Source organism: Nanorana parkeri, unplaced genomic scaffold (genome assembly GCF_000935625.1).
Source record: "Nanorana parkeri isolate BGI_ZX_2015 unplaced genomic scaffold, ASM93562v1 scaffold1947, whole genome shotgun sequence".
NCBI classification, from domain to species: domain Eukaryota; kingdom Metazoa; phylum Chordata; class Amphibia; order Anura; family Dicroglossidae; genus Nanorana; species Nanorana parkeri.
Window position 1 is genome coordinate 115,287 of NW_017308215.1, and position 26,493 is coordinate 141,779.

At 40.5% G+C, this 26,493-nt stretch overlaps 1 protein-coding gene across 1 annotated transcript in view; it reads left to right on the forward strand.

Annotated features, from left to right (window-relative positions):
- RUBCN (RUN and cysteine rich domain containing beclin 1 interacting protein) overlaps positions 1-22,822 on the forward strand; it is a 51,748-nt gene extending 28,926 nt beyond the window's left edge. The window contains exons 10-22 of the mRNA XM_018572144.1: positions 1,522-1,637; positions 1,847-2,042; positions 3,988-4,089; positions 5,394-5,468; positions 7,575-7,629; positions 10,171-10,303; positions 15,769-15,914; positions 15,998-16,062; positions 17,967-18,205; positions 18,298-18,359; positions 19,266-19,419; positions 21,311-21,401; positions 22,459-22,822. Of these exons, the coding sequence (XP_018427646.1) occupies positions 1,522-1,637; positions 1,847-2,042; positions 3,988-4,089; positions 5,394-5,468; positions 7,575-7,629; positions 10,171-10,303; positions 15,769-15,914; positions 15,998-16,062; positions 17,967-18,205; positions 18,298-18,359; positions 19,266-19,419; positions 21,311-21,401; positions 22,459-22,628 (1,604 nt within the window). The 3' untranslated portion in view covers positions 22,629-22,822. The remainder of the gene's footprint in view (positions 1-1,521; positions 1,638-1,846; positions 2,043-3,987; positions 4,090-5,393; positions 5,469-7,574; positions 7,630-10,170; positions 10,304-15,768; positions 15,915-15,997; positions 16,063-17,966; positions 18,206-18,297; positions 18,360-19,265; positions 19,420-21,310; positions 21,402-22,458) is intronic.
- Positions 22,823-26,493: the final 3,671 nt, after the last annotated feature.

Sequence of the window (26,493 nt, forward strand, 5' to 3'; positions counted from 1 at the left end):
TGGCCAGCTTCTGCGTTTAGTATGGAGTGGTGGAAAGAGGTGGGCTAGGCCTCCTATTTCTTGGTAAAAGATTAACTATTTAAATGAGGGCATCCTTGTTTTTGGGTCTCCTTAAGTATTGGAGGCGAGTGCAGGTATAGGACTGCCATTTCTAGCAGCTGTAAAATTGAAGCAGCAAGAAAACCATCTCCAAAACACTAAAATAACTATTTCAATTTTAAAAGAAGACTCCAGACAAACATAAAATGTCATATTTTATCCCAGCTGTGCACTTGTTCAAAATACATTGTGTATTTTTAATACTACTGGTATAACAGCCTTCCAGCTATCACTTGTGTTTGGTACACAAGGACCTTGTGTACCAAACACAAGTCTATCGTATTAACTTTCTATAATCTGCTTATTAGAAATCTAGTTGAGGGTGGGGATTTTAGGACTGTGAGCAGAACAGGTTCTATTGCATTGCAAAGTCATGGTAAGTGGTTTCAAGCAATGAGGTACTGCATAGGGGAAGAGTTGTTAGGTGTCTTGCAGAAGGTGAAAGCCCAGGTAACACACCTTGTTGCTGTGCTGATGGGCATTCCAGTGAACAGGGAGGTGACCTTGAAAGCTACAAGGGCAAAGACTGGATAAGGGCGTAATCTCACTGGCTATTTAGTTGGCATGGTTATAGGAATCAAAAAAATGTTGGCCTTTTAATTTGAAGTAGTCAGTCCTGATAGGATTCTGTTGGGGCGACTAATTCCCAGATACTGACAATTTTTTGGGAGAGGACGAGGGAAAGTTGCAAGCTCAGTAAAAATTGTTTTCCATGTAGTCCCATATGTGGGGAGACCAGACATCTGGGGGGATTTTGTAGCAGCATCTCCAGTGAAGGTCCCCAAAGAGGTAAGTATATTCTGTAATACACTAGAGTAAGAAGCTTCATGGATGTCTTTTTATAAGAGATTTTTATAAAAGAAAATGAAAATCCCAGTTTGCTTGTAACCCCTTTTGTGTAGGTACATGCAAGTCTCGCCAACATTTTTTTTTTAAAGAGGACCTGACATAGAAGAAATGCATACCATACGATGCTTTTGTTAAGCTTCTTCTTAAAATTTGAGTTGCCTGGTGTCCTAGCAATGCTTTGGTTTTTGTAGTTTAAGTCACTGATCCACAAGCAGGTATGCAAGCAGTGATGTCAGAACTCTTGATCTGAATACTTGTTTTGCATCATTGACAAAGCAAATATTGGAGCCAAAGGACCCATTTGAAAACAGGACAACCAGATTTTTTAGAAGGCGGTTAGTAAAGGTAGTTACGTATTTTTCTCAACACAGATGTTTTCTTAATATGGCAAAAAACTCAAAATTCTGGTGAAACCTGATACAAAAGAGGGACCAAATAATAAAATGGGTTTCATTGCAAACTAGGTGAGATTGTTATTTACAAGGAGGCTATAGAAAGTTGGAAATATTTAATGTTTTGCTCCCAACTAGATAGAAGTCCCATTTAAGGAATATTTGACATCTTTCCTTGCAGACAGCACACAATACTTGAATGGTGCGGAAGGGATATTTCGAAGGCCGTCAGAGGGACAGTCGTTGATCAGTTATCTTTCTGAGCAGGATTTCGGCAGCTGTGCCGACTTGGAGAAGGTAATAAAATGATGACATATTTCTGAATTCGATGTACATTTTTGAAATCCCTTTGATATCTTGTTTCTGCATGTTGCAGCTGCATGGCTCTCAGTTTTTATTAATGCTGGGCTTATAAATTCTGAGGAAAATGTATTGCTTATTTTAATCACCTTATTTTTTTATATTGCTATACTGGTATTTCAACTCTCTCTGTTCTCTCTGCATAGGAAAATGCTCATTTCAGCATTTCAGAGTCTCTCATTGGGGCTATTGAGCTCATGAAGTGTAACATGATGAGGCGTCAGCTTCAAGAAGAGGAAGAAGACAGTGATCGTGAGATCCGAGAGTTGAAGCAGAAAATTTGTCTACGGCGACAGCAGATTCGTACTCAGAAAAGGGCGAGCAATGACGAACACTGCAGCAGTAAGACGCCCACTTTAAATCTTGGTGAACATAGCAGAAATGTGCTGCAGTCTCCGAGGCACATTTACAGTTTTGAGTTGCTGCATTTCTTAAATTCGAAAGGAGGTGCAGGACCAACCCATCATCTGCTTTTATTGTCTAATCTGCTGTACTGAAGGCAACACTCCCCTACGAGTTTCTTTCAGGCTTTATACATTTGGTTTGCTGAATGATTGTGAATTCTTGTTATAAATATGAAACGGTCGCCTGACCTGTCATTTTTAATTGACCTCTCTCCCAGGCACTTTGAATTCTTCTCCCCGCTGGTGATGGTTCTGTGAACAAATATCAGATAATTGGTCACATAATTTTAAAGAAAAGGGTTTGGAAGAGTGGTTTTCAGGCAGTATAGTGATTTTGATAACCTCCTGATCCTCACATTTTTAAGCATACATGACCAATGCTGTGGCACTTAGTCAGATGACTGACATCAGCAGGGTTAAGAATTAATTCAGTTCCGGGGAAATTTATCTTCTCTGATCTGTCTGTACCTTTTAGCTGGCCATACACACACATACCTATTGGATACTGTGCATTGAAGTAATTAGCATACAAAAAAAACATTTTCAGGAATCAATTGTACTGAATGTGTGAGGTTTTCAATCAACAGCTGTTTTCGTAAAAAAAGGAACAATCCTTTTAGGTGTAAAATAATGATGAGCGTGAACTTGGTGTGAATCGCAGTCACCCAAGTTCATCCAAGCCAACACAAGACTGTCAAAACATTGTCCCAGTCCCAATCAGCTGCAGCCAGGGCATTCTCTGCCCTGCAGCTACACTTAACAGAGACAGCGGGTAAGTCACTGACAGTTTTGCGCTTGTTTGGATGAACTCGGCTCGCGCCACGACCACGCACATTACTAATAGAAGTTCTGATCAATTTTCAGCAAATAGTTTTTTTCCTTGTTGTGTTTAAACAGTTTATTTGCAAACAAAAGGTCATTTGAAACAATTGATTCCAAGATTGAACTTTTATGCTTAAAAATTATAAAAGGATGTGAACATTAAAAGGATGTGATTTTTAAGGTTAGGACTTAGATCTTTATTGCTGTCTTTGTCCCTGGTTGAGTGATTTACCCTCCATTTGTCTTGGTGGCCACACTCTCTGGGACAGAAAGTGAAGGGAATTTCAACATTTTACAATTGTCACCAGAATAGTAAGTTTGTAGAAATCCTCCAGTGGGGACACCTCTTCTGGTGACAGCTGCCTAAAAGGGGATTCCTGCTCCTTTCGGAGAGATCAAGGATAGGAGATGAGTACATTTTCCCACAATGGGACACACAGGGGGGAAAAAACATGGTTGGGGGTCTAATCTTAGAAATGCATTCAAGTACCTTTTAACTATTAATAAAAATGTATCTTATTTGTGTATCACTCGGCTGTAGATCCTCAAATCATCTCTGAATTGGTGCTGACACTGTCCTTCCTTCTGGAGGGTGACTACATTTGTTCCTCATGGCCCCTGTGTGTGTTGTAAAGTAGCCACTGCACCAAGCTCACTCCTGTGATGGACTACAATGTCATTACAGATTAGTAAACTAAATGCAAAATTGTAGTCCATCACAGGAGTGAGCTTGGAGCGGTGGCTACTTTACAACACACACATGACCTTGGGGAACAAAAGTAGCCACCCTCTAGAAGGAAGGACAGTGTGGGCACCAATTTAATTGCTTTTTTTTTTTGTTTGTTGCCTAGTTTTTGCAGTTTATAGTACAGCTATTGGGTAATCTATCAGCAATACTTTGGACATTTAGAAAACTAAAGTTTCTTCAGTGATAGCACTCATTGAAGCTTAATTATATGACTATGGGGAGTTGCACTGAATTTGCTGGTAACATCTTTGCAATGAACTCTGGATTGCTGTCGCTTTGTATTAATGGAGATATTTTCTGCTTTGTCTCACAGGTGTCGGTGTGACAGATAGCAGTTCACAGATAAGTTCCCATGACTCGGCTCATCTGTCTGATTCTGGTTCTATAGGTGAAGTGGATCAATATGAAATCAAAGGTACTTAATGTTGTCGTATAGATTTTAAAAAGTAGCACGATGCAAATGTTTAGGGCATTTCACTAGAGAGGAAGCACATTTCCCAGATTTAAATGCTTTATTAGTGTCTAGGGAAGTGTGTCAAAGGTGTTGTAGGTTTTTAGTTGTATAGTTGATTGAAATACTCTATACACCCATTAACTACTATTTTCTATAGAACTCTGTAGGGTTAATGATGGTGCAGTGCTTAGGTGGATTAAAGCAGAGGAAAAACAAGCGACTGTACCTATAGAAGGATCAGCCTGCGGAAATTACAAAAGGATCTGAACTGTGATTTTCTGTGAAAATATTTATTAATGCAAAGAAAGTATCAAAAACGTAACATACAAAATATAATGCATCTTACTCTGAGGGCTTGTTCACACCGAAAGCGTGTGCGTTCCAGAGCGGTAGCTGCTGGAACACACTGCGATCGCTGAGAAACTTCCCCCCGCGTTTTGGAGAGGGAGTGGCGGTGCATTGAATTCAATGGCACCACTTCCACGCCCCCCTGCCCGCAGTGCAATCGAACGTGTAGCAAAACTTTGCCAGCGTTCCGTTCCACTGCAAACGCAAAAATAGGGCTTTTGCTCTCGCAAATAGGCTTGCCCCCTCCCGCCCCAAAACGCGGGGTGAAGTTTCTCAGCGATCGCGGTGCGTTCCAGCAGCTACCGCTCTGGAACGCACACGCTTTCAGTGTGAACAAGGCCTAAAGGCACCAGTTAAAAATCAATTGACAACGTTGTCATTCATACAGACAGGCCCCACACATGTTTCCAATGATGATATTGGTAATTCTCTTGAAAGTTTATGGAGTATAATGAAATAAGGTGAAAGTTTGTTTGCAGATATCCGTGGCATGGATCCTTAGGTAAACTACTGGGGTAGTGCCTCTGGAAGAACTTTATTTTGTTGCATGGATTAAAGCAGAGGCTTGGGGTTAAACCATAGACTAAGCAAAATTAACTTCTGTTGATACTGGAAATAAAACAGTGGGAATGGGCACATAAAACATGTTCGTATTCTGTTAGATCCTGAGAATACTTCAAGAGCATGAAAGAATTATGAAAAACAATTTTGGGTCACAATTACTTTACAGACTTTTCAGTGTTTCACAAGATTTATATTACCAGACGGATGGATTGCAGCTTTAATTTAGATAAGATCAATACTATTGGAGATGTTGGTACTGATTAGCTTGTCAGTTCAGAAAGCATCATAAATAGCTTGTCATTTATATAAACCTTCCATCTTGATATACTGTAACCCATTGCTGTATTATGCAGATGGGAATGATGGTCGTAACCTGATTGTAGTGTATAGATGTGGACTCTCTGTCTCAATGGCTTCGCTTCTCTCAGGTAGTATAAATAGAATATTGCTGAGAGGGCCACAGCCGGTATGTTGCCCTGCTGTATCATCTCTACACTTTGCACTGGCTGTGGATTTTCTGGTAACACTTCCAGTACTTTCACTATGTTTCCTGCCTATAGAACGCTTGACACTTTGCATGTGTGTGGGGGAAAATCCATGGTAGCATGTTTCCGGTGGTGGATTATTATATCAAAAAATAGCTTCCCTTGCAGATAAGGATGGTTTTGCTATTTTAAGGATTTAAAATCATACATTACAAATGTACTCCCTTCCCTCCCCATCATTCATTTGTTTGAGATAGGCAGATCCACAAGGATTCTAGGTATAGATGTCACTTATCAAGAGTTAGCCCTGCTTAAGCTGGCCATACATCTATAGATTTTCTGCAGATTTTCTATGGTCAGATGGAAAAAGTGCAACAGATTCCTCCATCTACGCTAAACTGTGTGGATGGAGGAATCTCCCACTGGGCCAAGGTTCAGTATCTTGCTAGTCGGCCCCGCTGGCTCTCAAAATTCCCGAACAATGCCTGCATCCAATCAGATTGTTCAGGTATTTTAAGCCAGCGGGGCCGACTAGCAAGATACTGAAGCTTGGCCCAGTGGGAGATTCCTCTATCCACACAGTTTAGGGTAGATGGAGTAATCTGTTGCACTTTTCCCATCTGGCCATAGAAACTCTGCAGAAAATCTATAGGTGTATGGCCAGCTCAACACACACATTTGTCTTCTTTGCATACTACTTATTATCAAGCTGAAATAAAATGTTATGTGTCTTGAGATTTTGTAAAATCTTTTCTGATAATATTGGCAAGGCAAGATATACTATGAAAGCATCACTTATTGGAAGGAACTGATAGATTTGTAGAACTAAAAAATATGTCCTCATTATTTACACTGTGGGCAACCCAGTATTTCACTGCCTGTTCTGTTGACACTTTCTAATATGTGCAGATGTTCATTTTGGGTGGAGGGGCATCTAGTTTTTAAAATGTATGTATAACCTTTGTGAAGATGCAGCAAAGTGTAGCTTATATCATAAACTGTTACTCCTACTGTGCATACTGCTGCTCTACCCCTCCTTGAATATTTAGAGGGTTTTCCAATTCCGTCCATGAGATTTAAAACATGATCCTTCGCTTGGGAGCAACCGTGTAAGCAGTAGGGGGCAGAAAAAAAAAATCACCAGAGGAACTACACCAGGGGTAGGCAACTTTGGCCCTCCAGCTTTGCTTTAACTACACTCCCAACATGCCTCTGGCAGTCACGCCTGTAAGACCCCGTTCACACCAGGGCGGTTCGGCCACACGGATGCGCCGACATGAACGATCCCATACATTGCTATGGGGACCGTTCATGCAATCGCGTGGGTCCGCACGATCCAAACCGCCCCTGCCCGAACTGCTCCCTGCACTATTTTTGCTGTGCTGTTCGGAGCGGTTCCCATACAGGTTTCAATGGAACCGCACTGATGAGTGTGGTTTTGGGCGTTTTTTTATTGCGTTTCAGCACTGAAACGCAAATAAACACTACTAAAACCTCCCTTGCGAGATCAGCGCAGTAACCGCGCTGATCCGCAACCGCCCTGGTGTGAATGGGCTCTGTCAGTCTTGCAATGTCTCGTGGGACTTTTACTTCTACAACAGCTGGAGTTGCCCACAGTGCTGGGTCTCCTCTTTGGATATGTTTCATGTGTAAGTCTTCATACATCCATGAGATATGGAGAGTGTAGATGGCCTCAGTACAATCTATGATATAGCTTGTCTCCATGCTCTCATTCAAATATTCATTTATAGATTTCCAGACATTTGGGCAACCTAAGTTTAATTTTATACTCTGGTTGAGCATTGATGGTTTATCGGTATGTTCTACACAATACACCTTTATGTGAGGATCAGCTCCCAGACTTCTTCAATACTCAGTGCTACTTTGGTTTATCATATAGTGAGGGTGTTATTGTAAGACAAGGATGTCAGGTAGATAATTGAACCAACTGTGTACTATGGAATATTGTTTTCTGCAGTCCTTCATTGTCTAATTGTCACTATACTTATTTTTGCTATGCATTTGTTTTGTATTTGTCTTTTATTTTAGATGCAGACATTAGGAAGACCACAAGTTTCCAGCCTATGCAAAGTTCTGAATCCATGTGCGTTTAAAGTGTAAATTTTATATTTTCTTTGTGATAATATGAAGTGGATAAAACTGAACTCCAGGGAAAAAGCTGAATACACAATTAAATTACATATATAGGGGCTGCAGCATAATGTTTGTCATCTTTATGCTTTGCTTCATTCAAATCTGAACTCCAGACAACTATAAAAAAAAAACCACAAATTCATGCAACACACTAATAATTAAAAGAGAAGTAAAGCCAAACTTTTATTTTGGCTTTACCTCAATTTTTGGTCACGGGTGTATACAGTATACTAATTTTAGTTTGTGATCGCTTAGTATGTGATCGCTTAGCCCTTGGTATGTAGAACAAGTGTGTGACAGCTGCAGTTTTCCACGCTGGCTCTAAGTATTGGGAAGAATAAATTTTACTCTCCCAATACTCCTTTGATCCATAAATAAATGGTTTTTTTTTTTCTTCTTTTTAAATGCAATCGGGGTCAATACTTGAATTTTAATTAGTTTTAAGCCTCTTGCAGTGTGCTGTTTTTTAAATCTTAATTGAACAAACTGAAAAGAGAAGCAGGTTGGTTTCTATAGGCAGTTGCTCCAGATTCTGTCTGTTTCAGTTTTGATAAATTTACCACATTGCTTTTTTTAAGATCTGCATGTGGTTTATCTTCAAGGGAATTATAGACCTTTTTAATATTTTTTACTGATGTACATGTAAAAGAGATCAGCTTCATTTAAATAATCTTATCAGTGTGTTTTAGTTTTTTGTAAGCAGGCTTTATTTTTGTAGTGCCACAAAAAATGGATGTGCTTTACCATTTCTTCTTACAGCACAAGTCTATGACTTGGATGATTGACTGAAAAGAATGTCTCTGGTATCTTATCTCAGCAGCTGTGAAGTGGTCAAGCTTTAGTTAGTCATTGCAGCAGCTAATCTACGCTGCTTCTAGTGGGTTGTCTACAAATCTCTTGATTTTATAGAAAAATGCAAAATGTGAACTAGCATACCTAATAGACCTCAAGAAATGACTTAAAGGAAAACACTGTAGTAATATTCAAAACATGTCCACTGAAACCTGTCTTGTCTTATAAACCATCTTTAACTCTAGAAATAATAGGATTATTGTATTTGCTGTAAAATCCTTTCCTTGGAGGAACACAGAAGGTCTTTAAACTTTGGGATATACGGCTGTCTGCAGGAGTATTGGACACTGGCAGGCCAGGATAGCCCTTTCCACTATCAGGATGCCTCAGTTGAAGCCACAAAGTCCACCTGGTAGAACATTGGTGAACTCCCAAGGTGCAGAAAAGAGACTACAGGGCCGGTCCAAGGACTGGTAGTGTATGGGCTTCAGAGTAAAACGTAGGAAACGCTGAAGAGATGGAAACATTCATCCTTGATGTCCACAGAAGACAGAAAGTCTGCTGCCTGGTTAGAGGAGGCAGCGACAAACCTGTTGGAATCCATGCTGAATTTCTGGGCTTGAATAAAAATATTCAGAGCTTTGAATCCAAGATTGGGGTGCATTCCCCTTTTGGGTTTGGGAACAGTGAACGGGTTGAAGTAAAATCTTTAATTTGGGACTATTAGCAGTGGACAGTGACTCCTCTGGGGCAAGGTCATCAATCAAAGACTGGAGTGACTTAGAACCAGATTGAGAATCTGCTGGAGGAAACATAATAGGGAGCTTGTGGCCTCTGTGGTCAGAGTTGGCAAATAGCTGGGTAATTTGGGCTATAAAGTCTTGCCTGACTGTAGTTTAAACATTAGCCAAAAGGGCAGAGGAATTGGTCAGATCAGACAGAACTAAAAAGGACTCTGATGATGGAATAGACTCTAGGGGCAGAGGGCAACATGATTCCAGGCTACAGACATTGGCACCATCAGTAGGCACACTGTAAGTAGCTCTGGAGCCATTAGTGAGCTGGGGGCATCTATTACAGTTGTACTGTATGTCGTGTGTCCCCCGTCCCCCCCCCAAATGTCTAGAATCAGACATGTGACAGCATGGCATTAAGGCAACACAAGGTTTAGGGTAAGAGACAAGACCTCACGTGTTAAAGAGACTTGGTTGCTGCGGTTTTCCATGCTTTCCCATTGTCACTGCAGCACACTATCCAGAAGGGTCTAGATGCGGTATTTCAAAAGCAAGACTAAGGACAGCTGTGTAGAGAAGAGTCTTAATTGAAGAAAAAGTATTGAGTAAGATGAAAGGGTGCTAACAAAAATAGGTTAGTCTTTTACACAGCAGAGCTGAAGAAAATTCATAAATCCTCCTAGGACACTACCAAAAAACTGAGGCATGCTGGTAATGGGAGGAGTTCTCATTGGCTGGCCTACAGTTATTTTATTTGCCAGTGTCCATTCGTAGTTTAGGCAGCAGTATATCCCAAAACTGAAAGACTTCCCATGCCCCTCAATGGACTAGAAATAAATATACAGTACACTGTATTTTCCCTAAAAATTTAGAACTTCCTGAACTTTGAGTTTTTCATGTTAATTGTAAGATCATAGCGTACTCTCTTGGACTCCTTTGTCATAGAAATATCAATATGCCTGCAGATCACACTCCTTCCTTCACTCCAACTCTGCCGAAGCTGTGGCCATGGGTCTCCTGAAACAGTTTGAGGGGATGCAATTACCGGCTGCATCAGAGCTTGAATGGCTGGTTCCGGAACACGATGCTCCGCAGAAGGTGAGCAATAGGCTACATTTATTGCTGTCTTGAGGAATTGATTTCTCCAGTACGTCTTTAGATTAAGAGATTTGTACATTATAAAAGAGCCTTGAACAGCAACTTATATTTGTTGCTAATGATTGTGTGGTAAGAAGCAAACTATGACCATAGGTGACACATTATTGAATACACTTTTTTTGCCGATGTAAGTTACCTTCTGTCAGATAATTCTGCATTAAAGTGACCCTGTCACAGGGTTAGCAAAATTAGAATGGCAGTACCTTGTGATGAAAATAGCATTATACCTACCTGTCCAGCAGCCTATTTACTGAAACATCATTTGTAGCAGAGTTCCCAAAGCTGATCCTATTCATCTCCTCGGGCTCCTGAATACCAAGTCCCTTGATGGTTGATGTGGTGCCTCATGCTGTTCCCTAGTCATACAGTAGTGATGTAGGGCTCTCTGCGAGGAACCACAGAAGCCTGAGGGGGACACACTAGACCAGACATCCACAATTGTGGAACAGGATCAGTTGTGGGAGCTCTGGTACAAAGTGATGTTTCTGCCATCCAGCTGACAGACAGGTAAGTATAATATTGCTTTCTTCATAATGTACGCCCATTTTGACAGGGTCTTTTCAATGAATGTGTAGATATCCGTGTAAAATAGATTTGCTTGCCTATACACTGTATGTTATCAATGTGAGGTTTTTCTTTCCACCTTTTCCTGTGATGGGGAACACATGCGTGCCCCTATGTACATACAGTCTGATTCCTACTTTGCACTACATGGGGACAGCCATATCTACCTATTTTATACATGGTCTCTGTTTCCTGCTTTGCAGTACATGGAGACAGCCATATTTTCCTGTTGCATACATGGTCTATGCTTCCTGCTTTGCAATACTTGGGGGCAGCCATATTTTCTCATGACATACATAGTCTGTGCTGTAGAGCTCCTTCTCACAATGTGTGTCTGTCAGCCCACTAATGAAGAACAGTACACTACCTTTTGGCTACTCTACCCTTGTAGCTAAAGTCTTACTTCAGCAGATGGTACTGTCCAGCTCCAATATTTTGTTTTAAGCTTTTGTGTTCCCCATTCTGTGTGGGGGAAAAATAATTTACGCACCACTCACTTGCTCCAGCGCTACCCTCCGCATCCTCCTCCGGTGCTCCCCTTCCGGGTTGATTAGCACCCAGTGTCACCCAACCACTATTTCTTTCCTCATCACAAAACCTTTGCTGCTGCATAAAACATGAGCACCTTTCTATCCTGCAGTGGAGACCAAGCTCCATTATTGACAGAAGAAGGGCCATGCTTGCCGCTTGACACATGGCTGGAGGAAATCTGGCTTTAAGGTTTGTATGCTGGAAAGTGAAAATAGAGCAGTTATATAATGTGAGCTAGTTTGTATTTGAAATAAAGCCTTGGAACCTGGAGCTGTGTACAGCATTATCAAGTTTTCATGTTCATTGGAATTTTTCAGTTATGGGGTATGCTGGCTAAAAGCTGGAGTTGGGCTTTAAGGGAGACCTTGTGATAACATCAACATTTCTCATTTAAATTTAGCTATCAATTAAGTACATTAGGTACTTATGTGTATGCCCATTCTTGTGATATTATGTAATCTTCCTGATATATACCCTGCAATGTCCCAGTAATCCAATGCTTCTTCTGTCCTTCCTACCTCCCATTTCCTCATTGTCTTTGCAAGCCCCTGTCAGCACAGCCTTGCAAGGGCACAGTTGTCAGCACTGAGGCATAATGTAGGAGTGCACTGGTAGAGCAGCATTTCTGTGCTCATTGCCTCACTCTGATAAACATTTCCTGTATCGTTGAAAGATTATATCAATTCAAACTTTCAAAAACAGCAGACTACGGGGTTTTGCCAATTTATCATCCCTAACAGCTGACTCTAACCAACTGAAAGGCTTGGCAACGTCTGATCCCACGCAGAGCAGCAGCTGCTTTGTTGAGCTTTGAGCTCAGTGCCCCACTTAACATACCCAGAACACCCCGGCTATTGTGAAAGTAGCTATCGCTGCTGTATTCACAGTGTCTGGGGCTATAACCCAACCACCGTCAATAGATCGGTGGAAATCGCTATATTTAATGCACCAACAACAGAGTGGAAGAGCCAGGTCACATTTCAATTACTTTGAGATGAATACTCTAATAATGACTGCTGATAAACATACCAGTATAATTTATTTGCCATACATTTTGGTCTTATTGATCAGATCATTTGATGGAAGAGTTTCTCATCTTCATGAGCTTGATAAAGATTTTTAGAGGGGACTGAAACATTACATTCTGTAGTGAACCAAGAAAGCATATAGTATAAAGTTTTTTGTTAACAAACGCCAGAGGCAATCCTCATCCCTCACAAGGAAGGAGTACTGGGCATATGTGCAGGGCGCAGCCCCAATACAGTCAGGGGAACTGGGACATCTGAAAGAACACAAAGAGGGGCGCCTTTCCTGGTCCAGATAGGTTTATTCCAATAGACAGGTTAAAAAGTAAACTGGCAGGTACTCACAAAGATAGAGTGATAACAAGCTGCAGGACAATTAAAAACCGGAACAATGAAGGGATCCGTGCAGTACGTCCTATGTATAGATAAAGGAAGTGTCATTTATCTACACACAGGACGTACTGCATGGATCCCTTCATTGCGCCCCTCTTTGTGTTTTCTTCAAGAAAGCATATACATCATACCAAGAACCATGTGACCATCATTGAATTTTCCTCTCTTTGTAGTGAGAGGGCCCGGTTACTTCATAGTAGTCAGTCCAGATTCTGACCTGGCTGGAAGCTATATATATAACAGGGATTAATGCCACAGGTGGAGTGGTGGGGTAGGAGCAGTGGTGAGTAGGAGGGAAGAATTGGTGTAGGTACGGTGGTGACGGCAGGGGAAATGTTCATGTTCGGGTGGATTTGGGAGGGGGGTCAGGTGCAGTGGTGAATAGGAATAGTAGGAATTGGTGTAGGCAGGGGAAATGTTCGGGTGGATTTGGGAGGGGGGTCAGGTGCAGTGGTGAATAGGAATAGTAGGAATTGGTGTAGGCAGGGGAAATGTTCGGGTGGATTTGGGAGGGGGGTCAGGTGCAGTGGTGAATAGGAATAGTAGGAATTGGTGTAGGCAGGGGAAATGTTCGGGTGGATTTGGGAGGGGGGTCAGGTGCAGTGGTGAATAGGAATAGTAGGAATTGGTGTAGGCAGGGGAAATATTCGGGTGGATTTGGGAGGGAGGGGGAGGGGTCAGGTGCAGTGGTGATGGAGCTGTTGCAGTACGGTGGTGGTGTTTGGCAGAGTGGTGAGAGCGATGTTATGGCATGCAGTGTGGCAGTCACTGACGATGACTATGTATTCATGGCGACAAAAAGCTAATATGCAGTGTGTGCCAAGGGTAACATTAATCTTCAAATATTTGCATTTTTCAGTTACAATTTATAATGTAACTGCCAAAACATTGTGTACCTCTAAACAACTAACCTCATTGTTTATCCTATATTATTTTGACTATGAAATCTGATTTTAAACAGGAAACCAGGGGGGTGGGGGATATAACACCTTTTCACTTCCTGTATTCTTTTCTAACAATATCTGTGGGTTGCAATCCACAGACAAAAAAAAGTAACAAAGCTAAAAAAAAATGCTTTGCTCCATGTTTAAAAAAAACCAATGTTACTGTAGATAACAAGTATACATTTTATTCTAGAATTTTTCCTGCTTAAAAATGTTCCTGTTTAAAATGATTCCGATACCAAACATTTAAAGTTATTTACTAATGAAATTAGTTTTTTGTTTTTTTTCAGTTTTGCACTATTTTTTTTTATTGTAACACTAAAAAAGAAATCAACAAAACAAAAGCATAGAAATGGAAAATAAAGTTTAAATATTAATGGTTAAAAAAATAGAAATAAAAAATGGCTATGGGGAAGGGGGTTCATTTGAATATTTTTAATATCAGATTGCTTTAAAGAAGAACTCTGCACAACATTTTTCTTAACCCTTGCAGTGGGGCTACCGCCGCACTACAAGGGTTAATTGCTCGTTTTTTGTCTAGGTGCTAAAAAAAAAAAAAAAGTTATACTTGCTGGAACCTCTAAGCTGGCTTGCACTTAAACCCATCCTTCCGGTCTCGCTCCCCCTCCGCTGCAGTGGTCTAATGTCCCGTCAAAATCATCACGTTCTATACACAGTATAGACACAAGGATGCGGAGGAACATTCCAATGCTGCAACGGAGGAGCAGAGAGATGTCGAAGACCTGAGAAGCAGGGAGGCGGCTCAGCAACTCTGGTGAGTGTAACTTTTTATTTATTTATTAGCAGCTAGACCAAAACGAGCACTTAATCTTTGCAGTGCGGGGGTAGCCCCACTGCAGGAGTTAATAAAAGTTTTGCCCGGAGTTTTTTTTTTTAATTAATTGACATCATATGCAGATCTTTTAGATCTGCACATAAATGCAAAAGAGTAAATACAAAAGGGACCATGTTATATTTTATCTATCTCAGTTCTGAACAGTGTTTATAAATGTTGTGTCTGAAGGTCCATTTTGTATTGACAGTGCTGGCAAATGCAGAGAGGGGAGCTGCAGTGACTAGCCTATTAGGGTGTTAAAAAGCAATGTTGGAACACAATAGCCCAGCAAGGGGAATAAAGTATTTTTTCTCGATCAGCCACTCAGGCCATACTTACACATACTGTTTGGGCAAGTATTTTGATCTGTGCCGATTAAGCGGTAACGAGCGGTCTCTCATTGAATAGCTTTATGGAGCTGGATGTGCAGTGGAACATGCTGGTGATGTCAAATTAAATAAAAAGAAAAAAAAAGACTGAAGGTCTGACCAATCTCAAAAGCTTTTTCTGCTATAATTGGCACTTTTAATAATAATATATTTTCAAAATGTAAGAGCCATCTCATACTGAGAATAATAGTGTGAGCTGTGTGAATAATGGGTAGTAAGTGATGCCATAGATTTTAAAAAACACAGCCTAATGTAACTGAACATAGTTCAATGCCATTTGCTCCACGGTTCTAAGTAGTGATGGAAACTGTATGTGACCTCAGCACAAGTGATATACATTCTAATCTCCATACTCCTTATTTCAGCATTCATTTGTTGGTTTCCGGATATTACGGCAATCATATAAAAAGTTTAAGAGAAAACAACTTTCTAGAAAACTCAAGTTGGTATGTGAATAGTGTGGGAGTGTAGGAGGTGCATGGTATACCACTAACTGGCCAGAGTGCCATGTAACCAATAGCAGTGTGCATTATATCTGCGCTTAACATTTGCATTAAACAAATTTTAACTTTTTTTTATCTTCTAATTTAATGTTAGCATAGTGTAATGTTTAGCTCCCCGGGATCAAGTGAGCCCAGCTACAGCAGGGGTGTGACACACTGCTTGCACTCTACTGTCCTTTTACCGTATTATCCATAGGGGCATTTTCGTTTCTTTATTTTAGCTCCTGCCAATCCCAGATTCCATGCCAATCTCCCCAGATGATGGAGAACATGCGGACATTTACAAGTTGCGGATTCGAGTTCGAGGAAACTTGGAATGGGCCCCACCAAGACCACAGATCATCTTCAACATACACACAGCTCCAACGTATGCTATAAGAATACAGCTGTTTGTTAGGAACGTCTGAGATTTGTCCTGTGATGTTTATCGTATGCTTCCAATTTTTACAGGAAGAAAGTAGCAGTCACAAAGCAGAATTACAGATGTGCCGGATGTGGTATTAGGATTGAACCTGGTAAGTTATTGAATGGAATTTAGGTTTGAGCTATGTGAGAGGTTTTTTTTTCCAAGCAGATGTAAAATACACAAATGAATAAAGTTCTTTATTCATTAAAGGAGAACTATGGGGTTAAGGCTTTTCCCCACAGTTCTCCCAAGGGTAACGGGAGGACACAAACTAGCGTCCTCCCATCACCCTAAGCTCAGTATACCGCGAGCTGCAGCTCGCGGTATACTGAGACGCCGCAGCTGAAGCGGATCCCGACAATTATGTCTGGATCTGCCCAGCTGCGTGACTGACAGCTGGCTCTGCCTATCTAGAGGCAGAGCCAGCTGTACCCGCCCCCTCCCCCATCCGTTCCGCCAGTCGGCGCTGGAGCTTCGGAGGGGGGAATCCAGTCTCTCCCCTGTCACAGCAGAGAGCCGTGACAGGATCGAGAAGTGAGCGAACGCCTGTATGTGTTCGCTCACTTCCCGATCTACTGAGCCGACCTGTGACAGTCTCATTGACACAGGTCGGCTAGAACTATGAGGTGAGTGAAAAGCACTCACCTCACAGTTCTCGTTTTAATATGGCATAAATGTCTTACATGCAAGCAGTGTAAGTACCTGAATTTGAATATAAATTGGCATTCTGCAATTTCTGTGCAGTGGGGCTCAGACTGTGATAGAGGAGAAGAAGCACAAGGAACATTCAGTTGTGCTGCAGTAGTCAAGTGCTAATAAGGAACATGCTAATAGTAGTGGAGAGCAGTCCCGTGATTGACTACAATTTACGTTTAGTTTACTAATTTGTATTAGTAGTCCATCAGAGGAGCGAGCTTGGAGCAGGGACTACTTTATAACACACACAGGGGCCATGGGGAACAAAAGTAGTCGCCCTCCAGAAGGAAGGACAGTGTCAACACCAATTCACAGATGATTTGAGGATCTACAGCCGAGTGATACACAAATAAGATACATTTCTGTTAATAGTTAAGGTACTTGAATGCATTTTGAAGCTTTTAACTCTTGCGATTGGTGTCACTTTAATATAGTAATATATGAATGAAGGTGATGTGGTATAAGGTGTTTTAAAGAGACAAAGTTGCTGCATTTACAGTGTTTCTGTTGAACAGCTATAATGACCCATGTAGACAGTGAGATTTAGGGCCTGTTCACACGACGTCCGTTTTCTGTGCTGACCTGATCTGTACGCTCCTGTACTCAAAATGCATCCAAATATATCCCTATGTGTTTTATGGGCTACAGTTCTCACGTGCGCAGTCCGTTCAGGTTACGACAGAAAAATACTGAATGTCACATTTTGTACGGTCAGGAAATGCAAACGCGTAAAAAATGCACTGCAGCTAACATACTAACAGCCCCACTCATACTGGAACGCATCAAAAACGCGGTCAAAACGCACTGCATCAGTAGCACCGCGTCTGCAGATCCGGACCTGATCAGGACCTGAAACTCATGTGAACAGGCCCGTTGACACCATTTTTGGAGACTTTTCTCTTGTATTCATTTTAAATACATTTTTATTGGCCCCTAAATAGCTGCTGGTTGAGTGACTTCTGAAGTCTACATTTAGCTGACCACCTGATTGTAGTATTATAAGTAGTAGTATTAAAATAATGTTTTATTCACTTTATTTTTTTTTTTATTATTGTGAGTCCAACTCATTTTGGAAATTTAAGGTGCTTTCAACCAGTTTGTGATTACAAAACATGTCCAAAAACATCAGTGCAACCTAATGCCAACAGTTTGCATCACCCTGTGAATCGACTTAAGCATTCGATCATAGTTGGCTTTGATTGGTTCTCACATAGAATTTGCTGTGTTGAAATTTCTATGTATGACCAGCACTGGAGTGCTCAGCATTAGTTTTGCGTTAGAAAGTTTATATCTGTATAAATGTTTTTGTTTTTTCAGATTACATCAAAAGGCTTCGCTACTGTGAGTACTTGGGGAAGTATTTTTGCCAGTGCTGTCATGAGAAAGCGCAGTCTGTCATCCCAGGGCACATTCTGAGGAAATGGGACTTCAGCAAATATTGCGTCAGTAATTTTTCTAAGGATCTTCTGACCAAGATTTGGAGTGATCCTCTATTTAACCTCCATGATATCAACAGTGCTATGTATCGCAAAGTGAAAGCCTTGGAGCAAGTCCGGGTGGGTGTCCTTCTGTGAACCTGCAAATAATCTGGCTTAGAAACATTTTTTGTTTGTTTTGCTAAGTATAATGGAACATGTTTATTTTACAGTTATTAAGAATACAGCTGGTGTATCTGAAGAACATGTTCAAAACCTGCAGATTGGCCAAAAAGTGAGCTTTTCTTTTGGAAATATATGTTGTATTGTTCAGTTTGTACTTTGACTACTACTTTTGCACTTTTATACTTGCTACTATTAAAGGTGTGCCCATTGGGTTGGTATGGTGTTTTTGCAGAGTGGTGAGGGCAAGGGGGGGAGGGGGGTTGCTGCTCTGACACCCCGATCCCCAGTCTGTAAAGTATCTGTCTTCCTCTTTCAGCAACAGTGAGAGCCGAATGATGTGGCGTTCACTGACATGATATCTATGACAACAAAAAGCTACTACCATGCACAGTAACAGATATGCATGGCTCTTCTCCTTTTTAATGTTGCCTGGTTCACCTATGCCTCCGCAGGATAAGTAATGTGCATGCATGGTCAACAGTAACACCCAGCTATATTGAGTACATGTGCAGCGTGAGCGTTCTAGCAATCATTCTGTAACGTCACTACTGTGCATGCACAGGATCTTGCTGCCATATTGATGGCAACATTGCTGCACATACGTGGAACATAGCTGGGCAATACTGTACATGTGTGGGTAAGTAACGTACATAAGAGTGGCTCACCAGAATTACTTCTGCACTTGCGTGGGCCGTTTAGCAGCTGATAATGTGCTTTCGTGGAGAAACGAACGTTGCATATAATAGCACCTAAACGCATGCCCACCTGCCATATTGAGTATTGAGCCCATCTATCCCATTGAGCAATACGGTGGGTAGGTGGAAGTCCAGGGGGTAAAATGATCTACAAATATTTGCATATCTCTGTTACAATTCACAATTCAACTGCTTAATGTGCCTCTAAACAATTAACCTAATGGGTTTTTTTTTAAATATGACTTGCAATATAAAACTGGGTGGGGATGAAATTCACTTCCTGTATTTTCCTACTATAACTCTGATATTTTTTCCCACAGCATACTTGAATTATACGACAGTGTACCTGGACACCTTACTGAAGACCTCCATCTCTTTTCTTTGAATGACCTCACTGCCATTAAAAAGGGGGATTTGGGTCCACAATTGAAAGAGTTAGTGAGGCTTGGAACCTTGCATGTGGATAAATGCATGGTGAGACTACAATAGTTCTTAAAGCGCTGTCTTCTAGCTGCTCATTTAGTTTTTTCTTCCATCACTAGAAAGAGAGAGAGCTGCCTCTTCATTCAGAGTGCACCCGAGTCAAGAGAGCCTTTTAGACTCAAAAGTGTTACCATTAGTGGTATTACACCTCTATTCATGTTCATTGTCAGTACTTCTAATTTCATGATAATTAATTCCCCACTCTTTAGATTTACACCCACTAATACTAGCAGATAGAGAGGAAACCAAAATAAAAAAGCTGGTACTCTTTCAACATACACCTTTAGCAGTTGTGCAATAGTTATATGATTTGATTTAATGGTACCTTTTGATTTAGTGCACTTTGTAAATCTCATCATTGAAGACTCATATTGGCTAAAAAATAGGTATACATCTGTCTAAATTTCACCTGATCTGACCTCTTCTTTTTGAAAACATTTAATAAAAATGTATTTAATGCAGAAGAAGGTTCCTAAAAGTGAAACTGAAGAACCCCTTTGTATTAGAACCCAGATGGCTCTATGCCTCCTGAAGTTTCCTTTTGTAAAGATAGTGACGGAATCTGGGAGCTTTAACCCCTTCATGACTGAGCTAGTTTTCAGGTTCTGTTCATAAATGACTGACACATTTTTTACATTTTTGCTGTGTGATTCTTCCACAGCAGTAATATACTTTCTTACTAAATGTACCCACACATATTATATATTGTTTTTTAGAGGACAGATAGGGCTATATAATTATATCACATATGTGTACCTAACCCCTCACTTAGTTTGAATAAAATAAAAAAAAATGAGGAAAAAAACTAGAAGAAAACACTTTTTTCACAAGTTTTGATTATTATTATTTTTTTTTAGAATTTTTTTATATTAATTATAGTATAAAAAATATATTTATATATAATTTATATTTTCCTAATTTTGTTTTACACTTTATTTTAATTTTTTTACACTTTGTAAAAATAATAAAAATAAAATAAAAAAACTTTTTTTTTTCTTGTCAGTTTATATCAAGCAATCACTATGACAGCTTGATAAATTAACTTTTTTATTTTATTTTTGGCTATTAGGCTGATCCAAACTTAGGAACAGCTAATAATAACCTTAGAGACTGATCCTGACTTTAGTCAGATTCAGATCTCACTAAAAGCTCTTTGATCGTGCCTAGACGATCAGAAATGATACATTTCACTGAAAAGATACATTTTATCCTTTCAGTGAAATGTATCTAAACATCGGGCTCTCGAGCTGTCAAAACAAATAGCAGAGAGGTGAGGTGAGTCACTGCTGCCTCTCTGCTATTTTGAGCTGTCAAATACGGGATCGCAAATTGCGGTCCTCTATTTGCATGTAACGGCTTCATTCTTTCATTAATGAAAGGAAGAAGCTTTTACAAAAAGCTTAATTATTTCATTAATTAATGCCTCAATACTGAGACATTAATGAATGACTGTTAAATGCTGAGAATCAGCAAATACCGGCATTACAAAGCCTGATATAACTCGTCACGTACAGTGTACGTGGCCAGTCATATAGGCACAAAGTGACAGGATGTACACTGTACGTCTCCAGTCACGAAGGGGTTACATTTCAGCATTTATATGCAATACCACTTGTAGATTAAAATAGTGCTGTGTCCCAAACACTGACTGTTAATAGCATTGCATACGCCCATTCATATCTTATTGGCCTAATTTAACAGGCAGACTTAAGTAGGACGTCATTGCTGCATACAGATTAGATGCAGGCGGGAAGAACAACATGTGTTATTACATTAGTGGTGACATTTAACTGTTTTAATACTCTATATGTTGATTAAAATTATAACCGATCTATCCATGCTTAACCTTAAATTCCTTCTTTATTGTGTTCTTGTCTTGTAGTTGTGTCAAGCCAAAGGCTTCATTTGTGAATTTTGTCAGAGCGATGAGGTCATCTTTCCGTTTGAGTTGTCTAAATGCCGGAGATGTGAAGGTATGTTCCACAGCAAACTAACTTCATTCATCAGATACAGAGGTTTGATTTTAGACTTGGTGTATGTAAATGTTAACCCACTAAAACCAATAAAAACGCCCCATTTTCAATGATAAAAAACCTTTACGATTACTTAAGTCTTTTTATCTATCGTCACCTGACCACTCAGTCCCCTCTTGTCCCCACAGCTTGGAGGGCTGGAGGTCAATTAAATATTCTTACACTCCCCATCAGGCTCCCAGGTGCCTCTACCCTGCCTGACGGGATCAGTAAGAGTATTTGACAGTGGCTATTTCTACCATTGCAATTCATGGCAGGGCAGACGTACTGCCCACCCCACCCTTTCCCCCCAGGCCATTCAGATCAGAGGGCAGAGTAGAGTAAGCTGTAGACATGGCCTTTTTGTTCTAATTCTGGATCATTTGCACAAGGGGTGGCAGTGCTGCAGTGGGTAGATGAGCCTGCAAATTGTTGCCATTGCTAATAAGCAAGTGGAAATCCCTGTCAAGATCACAGGTATTTCCATATAAACCTAATGTTTTTGTAGGGATTATGATTTTTGGACGGTTTAAAGTAGCATTCAGATTTTAAGTACAAATTACAATCCAGGATTACGTTAGGAACTTGTGGTAAGGTGATCTTTCACAGTGATTAAACATTGTATGTAAAAGGGGTGAGAATGCTTGATGAAAAATAAATATGTAAATCGTGTGTTGGTGGAATATTTTTGGGCAAACAGGAATGTGAAGAATCACTCCATTGTTTATATTTTTTTACATTACCCACTCTCTCCTGCAAAATCAAGACCGTGAGCCCCACAAAACCTAATATTTACTTCAGCATGCATGGCATCTGTTGCATTATCCTTTTACTACGACTGGTTTCAAGTGTGGCTTGAGTTTTAGTTAGTGGTTGCCTCCCAAGCAGACTTCAATGCAGACAGATAATGGCAGGAGTGAAAACAAGCTGCATGTAGGATTCAGATTTTCTTCTTAACTCGATTGTGCCAGCAGCAATGTATGTCTTATTCCCGATTTTTTTTCTTTCCCACCCACAGAATGTAAAGCCTGCTATCACAAAGGCTGCTTCTGCTCTGATCACTGCCCAAAGTGTGAACGCTTACGGGCAAGGAGAGATCAAATGGCCAGACAAAGCCTTGAATCATACAACTCTGAAGCTGAAGAGGAGGAGACGATACAGGAGAGAAAGACTGACTTTGTTGAATAGAGAGGAAGGGACTGAAGTAGAAGACCCAAATGCACCTTTATTCCCAGAACCAGTATTGGATGCCACATTCCACAGCTGCTTGGGGTTCTGCAGCAGAACTCGTACAGATACCATGCCAGTTCAACCAAAATACTTCTGCTGGTTACAGTTCATCTCCTACATTTATTCCAAAATCGAGTCCTCTCCTTGCCGGTAATGCATATTTGTACCTCCATTTCATCTATAGGACCTTACACTTCATGTTTTCCAGGTACAAGTCAATATAGAGTACATGCTCGTTTTGGAATGGAGCCCAGACTTGCTGAACATCACAAAGCTGGGCATGTTGGCCACGATTAGCTGTAGTGTTTGGCTTATTTGTCCTGTTGTTGCTGTCTATGCCTCACTCTAATAGAATTAATATATTTTCTCAATAATAAAAGGCACCTCTGATTTCCATAGGTTGAGGGGTCAGATTGTAAAGAACAGTGGCAGCACTGTTCTTTACAAATGGCAGCACTGATCTGTAGGCTGGTTTGCATTACTGTTTCCTGTGCCAACATAAGAGTAAATTAAGTGTCTCATTTATTAAAGGGTCGCGGAAGCAACCAGGCCCTCCACCTCCAACAGCCTGCTCAGTGGCAAGATTGACAGAGTGACAGTCCTGAAAGTCACATTTGTAGAATTTGGCCCTCAGCCTCTGTTGCTGTTGTGGCCTATACGACAAAACCTTAATTGTTCAATATTATTACGCTTCTATAACAGTCACATGAGCTAAAAAAAAACCCTCAAATGTTCCTGTTATGGTATGAAAATCCTCATATTGAAATGGGCAGTGCAGAAAGTGCACAGGAGCCCACCTATGTAGTTGAAATATCCTGGTGACTTTACCTCACGTGGTCCTGGTCTTTATCTTGGTTGCTCTCAGTTTATCTATTTGGTTGACTGTTCCTCAAAGCAGCTTTTCAGCACAACTCTAGCCATAGGTTGCTTAGCTCTGTCATAACCCTACTGCTACAAAAATCCAATGACTGGAATATGATTCTAAAGTAAGGCCTGTCCTTCCCTTTTACAATCTTGTTGGTTGAGCTCAACAATAACACAAACTGACGAAGATTAAGTGGCCCTTGGGGCAACTGACAGGCTTCACTTGTATTGCACTAATGTACTAATTGATTGTATACCCAACCACAGTGTTGATTTGTCCAATCCAAAGTGTTTGAGCATTGTTTTTGTGTACTCATGTTATTTAAGTACAGGCACTTTCTTAATTCTTAGTTAATGTGATTTATTTAGCTGGAGCTTATATTATATTTCAATGAGCTACTACTGGAATGTAATTTTAGCACGGTAAGGTGTCCTTCACATGTTCTATTATTTGTCAGCTCATGGACACTCTCCCTTGTCTGTTTTTGTTGTCTATTACCTCTCTGCACTTACACTGGACTGATTCGTCTTGGTGTGAAGGTGCTAATGCAGAGTTGTTGTAATGTTTGTCTATTTTTTATGTTCGTTCATTCATTATTCTTCATTATATAGCAATACTTTCATAAGCAAGACTGATGCTGATCATTATATGCATGTAACCAGTTTTTAGTCAACACGCTTATTCACCAGCCTCAGCCGATTAATAGTCTTTTTTTTATGTCCGAAAGGGCAGAGTAGTGTTCACTTCTCAAAAAAAAAAGTGATCTGCCTACATGTGTATGAGATTTACCATTTGCCTTTTTAGCCCCCGTGGAAAAGACAAAGCTCCTTCTCTGGCATTGTGAGCACACCACCCATTGACAGATGGACAAGAGACCTCAGCATATCAGTGCACTAGGCACTAGTGACAGTTTCTAAAGTGGACTATATTCTTGGCGACAACATGATTGCTACTTGTAGCATGATTACTATTTCTTGTCGGTTAGGGTGGAGGTGAGGGACTGTTGTAGCAGACATTATTTCTGGTACAGCACTTATACTTATCTTTAAAAGGGATTTGTATTTTTTTTTAGAGTTTCTTGTGAGTAGATTTTTTTTTAATTTTTTTATATTTTTTTAAAGATTATATTAGGTCGAACTTTAAGCTTGCTGTAGTCGCTTGTGTATGGCTGCACAATAGCAGAAAAAACATGGCAGCATTCACTGGTAAAACAAAATGCTTTTATGCGGCTTGTATAATTTTGGGGTGATCAATCTTTATTTCAGGTGGTATTCAGTTGGAACCGTAGTCTCTTTTAGACTCTAATTGTCTTGCTAAATGATCATCTCTTACAGTATATAGCTGCTCTTAAAAATCATAGTCTGTGGAGGAAAGATTTCCAGCAAGCTGCAATGTAATTGACGTAAAACTTCCATTCAGCTAATTGATGATTTCCCTGTCGTTCATTGAAGGACACAGTGGGGATCTTCAGATCATGACCAACTGGGTTGTAGCGCCACCTTCAGGAGTAAGACACTAGGCACAAAAGCTCAGCCTAGGGGGCGGTCCCTGATGGTTGCCAAACAGCCCAGGATAGCTCAGTTTTTTGCCTAGTGTCAAAGAGTTGGGACCCAAGCTCCCTGCTGGGAATCTTAGTTCTCTTTTCTTTGTGCAGGAATTTCTTATTTTTCCTTCATCTGTTTTTCAAACTTTCAATCAACAGCTGGGCAACAGGCTGAATAATATAGATCCCTGTAGTCTCCCCAGCTCAGCCATAGAGCACATGCAGGTCCCTAGCTATGTGCGGGGTCTGGCTGCAAGAGCCCAATTCTGGTTTGGGGCAGCCTGTGAGTGTTCCTCATGAGGGGTACATATGTACCTAGCATCTTTTGTGGTTTTGTGTACTGAATATTTTCTTAAATCGTCCCAAAAATGTTGTGTATGGCTGGCCTAAGCGGACTTCTAAGACTTTAGCCCTGAAGGTAAGGGAACCGTAGAGGGGGTATAAAAGTCCAAGTTCAGCTCCACCGAGATTGCAGTTAACCTCTCTGGAGAGGAGAAAGCAGTAGAGTGATGTGCTGCCTTATTACTGGAGGAGCAATTCCAAGCAACGAAGCCAAACCTCATATAGACATGCGTTCAGTGTCCTGCCATATTGGTTCAGTGTTCAAAGCCCATCACACTTCTGACCAACAAGTACCCAAATGTTTGTAGGTGCAGCAGTGGCAAACAGATAGGGCCACTCAGTGCAAGAGGAACAGAGGTCACCGGCACTCAAGATCTTGAAAAAAAAAAACTGCCTAATAAGATTCTGATCAATACGCCTTTATTGATGTGAACTCAGGTTATCACATAACAGCGACGTCTCCGGGCCACACGGATTCCCTGTTATCAGGCAAAATAGTGACATTGCTGTTTGGTCAATAAAGGTGTAATGATCATGATCTTGGGAGTGCTGGTGACCTCTGTTCTTCCCTCATATTGGTTGATTGTCATCTGTCTCTGGGATCGCTGAAAGCTCAAATGGATGGTTAACTTTTTTTTTTTTTATAGGTAAAATTGTTTAGATATTTCCCTCATAATTCTCTACAAATAAAGTTACATCAATAACAGGACCTAGTTGTTTTTCATGTCAGCTGTTTGTTTCATAGAAACATTGTTTTCCATACTAACTGTACTTTGGCCTAGTTTTAAATTTACTGGTTTCTGAGTATCTATTACACTTATATACTCGTATCATCTGTTGTATTTAACATATCTCCCTGCCGCAACAACCTAAATCAATGAGAAAAAGCAGCTTATTTAATACCTATACCTATCAAATTTACTTCACCCAAAATATAGAAGCCCATCGGCGCAGGACCTCCAAGCCCCTTGCCAATATGTAATAAGCTTTAGCTTTATAAAGCAGCCTTGTTCTCCAGTTTAGGAATGTTAAACAGATGTTAAGGGGAGGGCTGGCTTTCACGTTTAGATGAC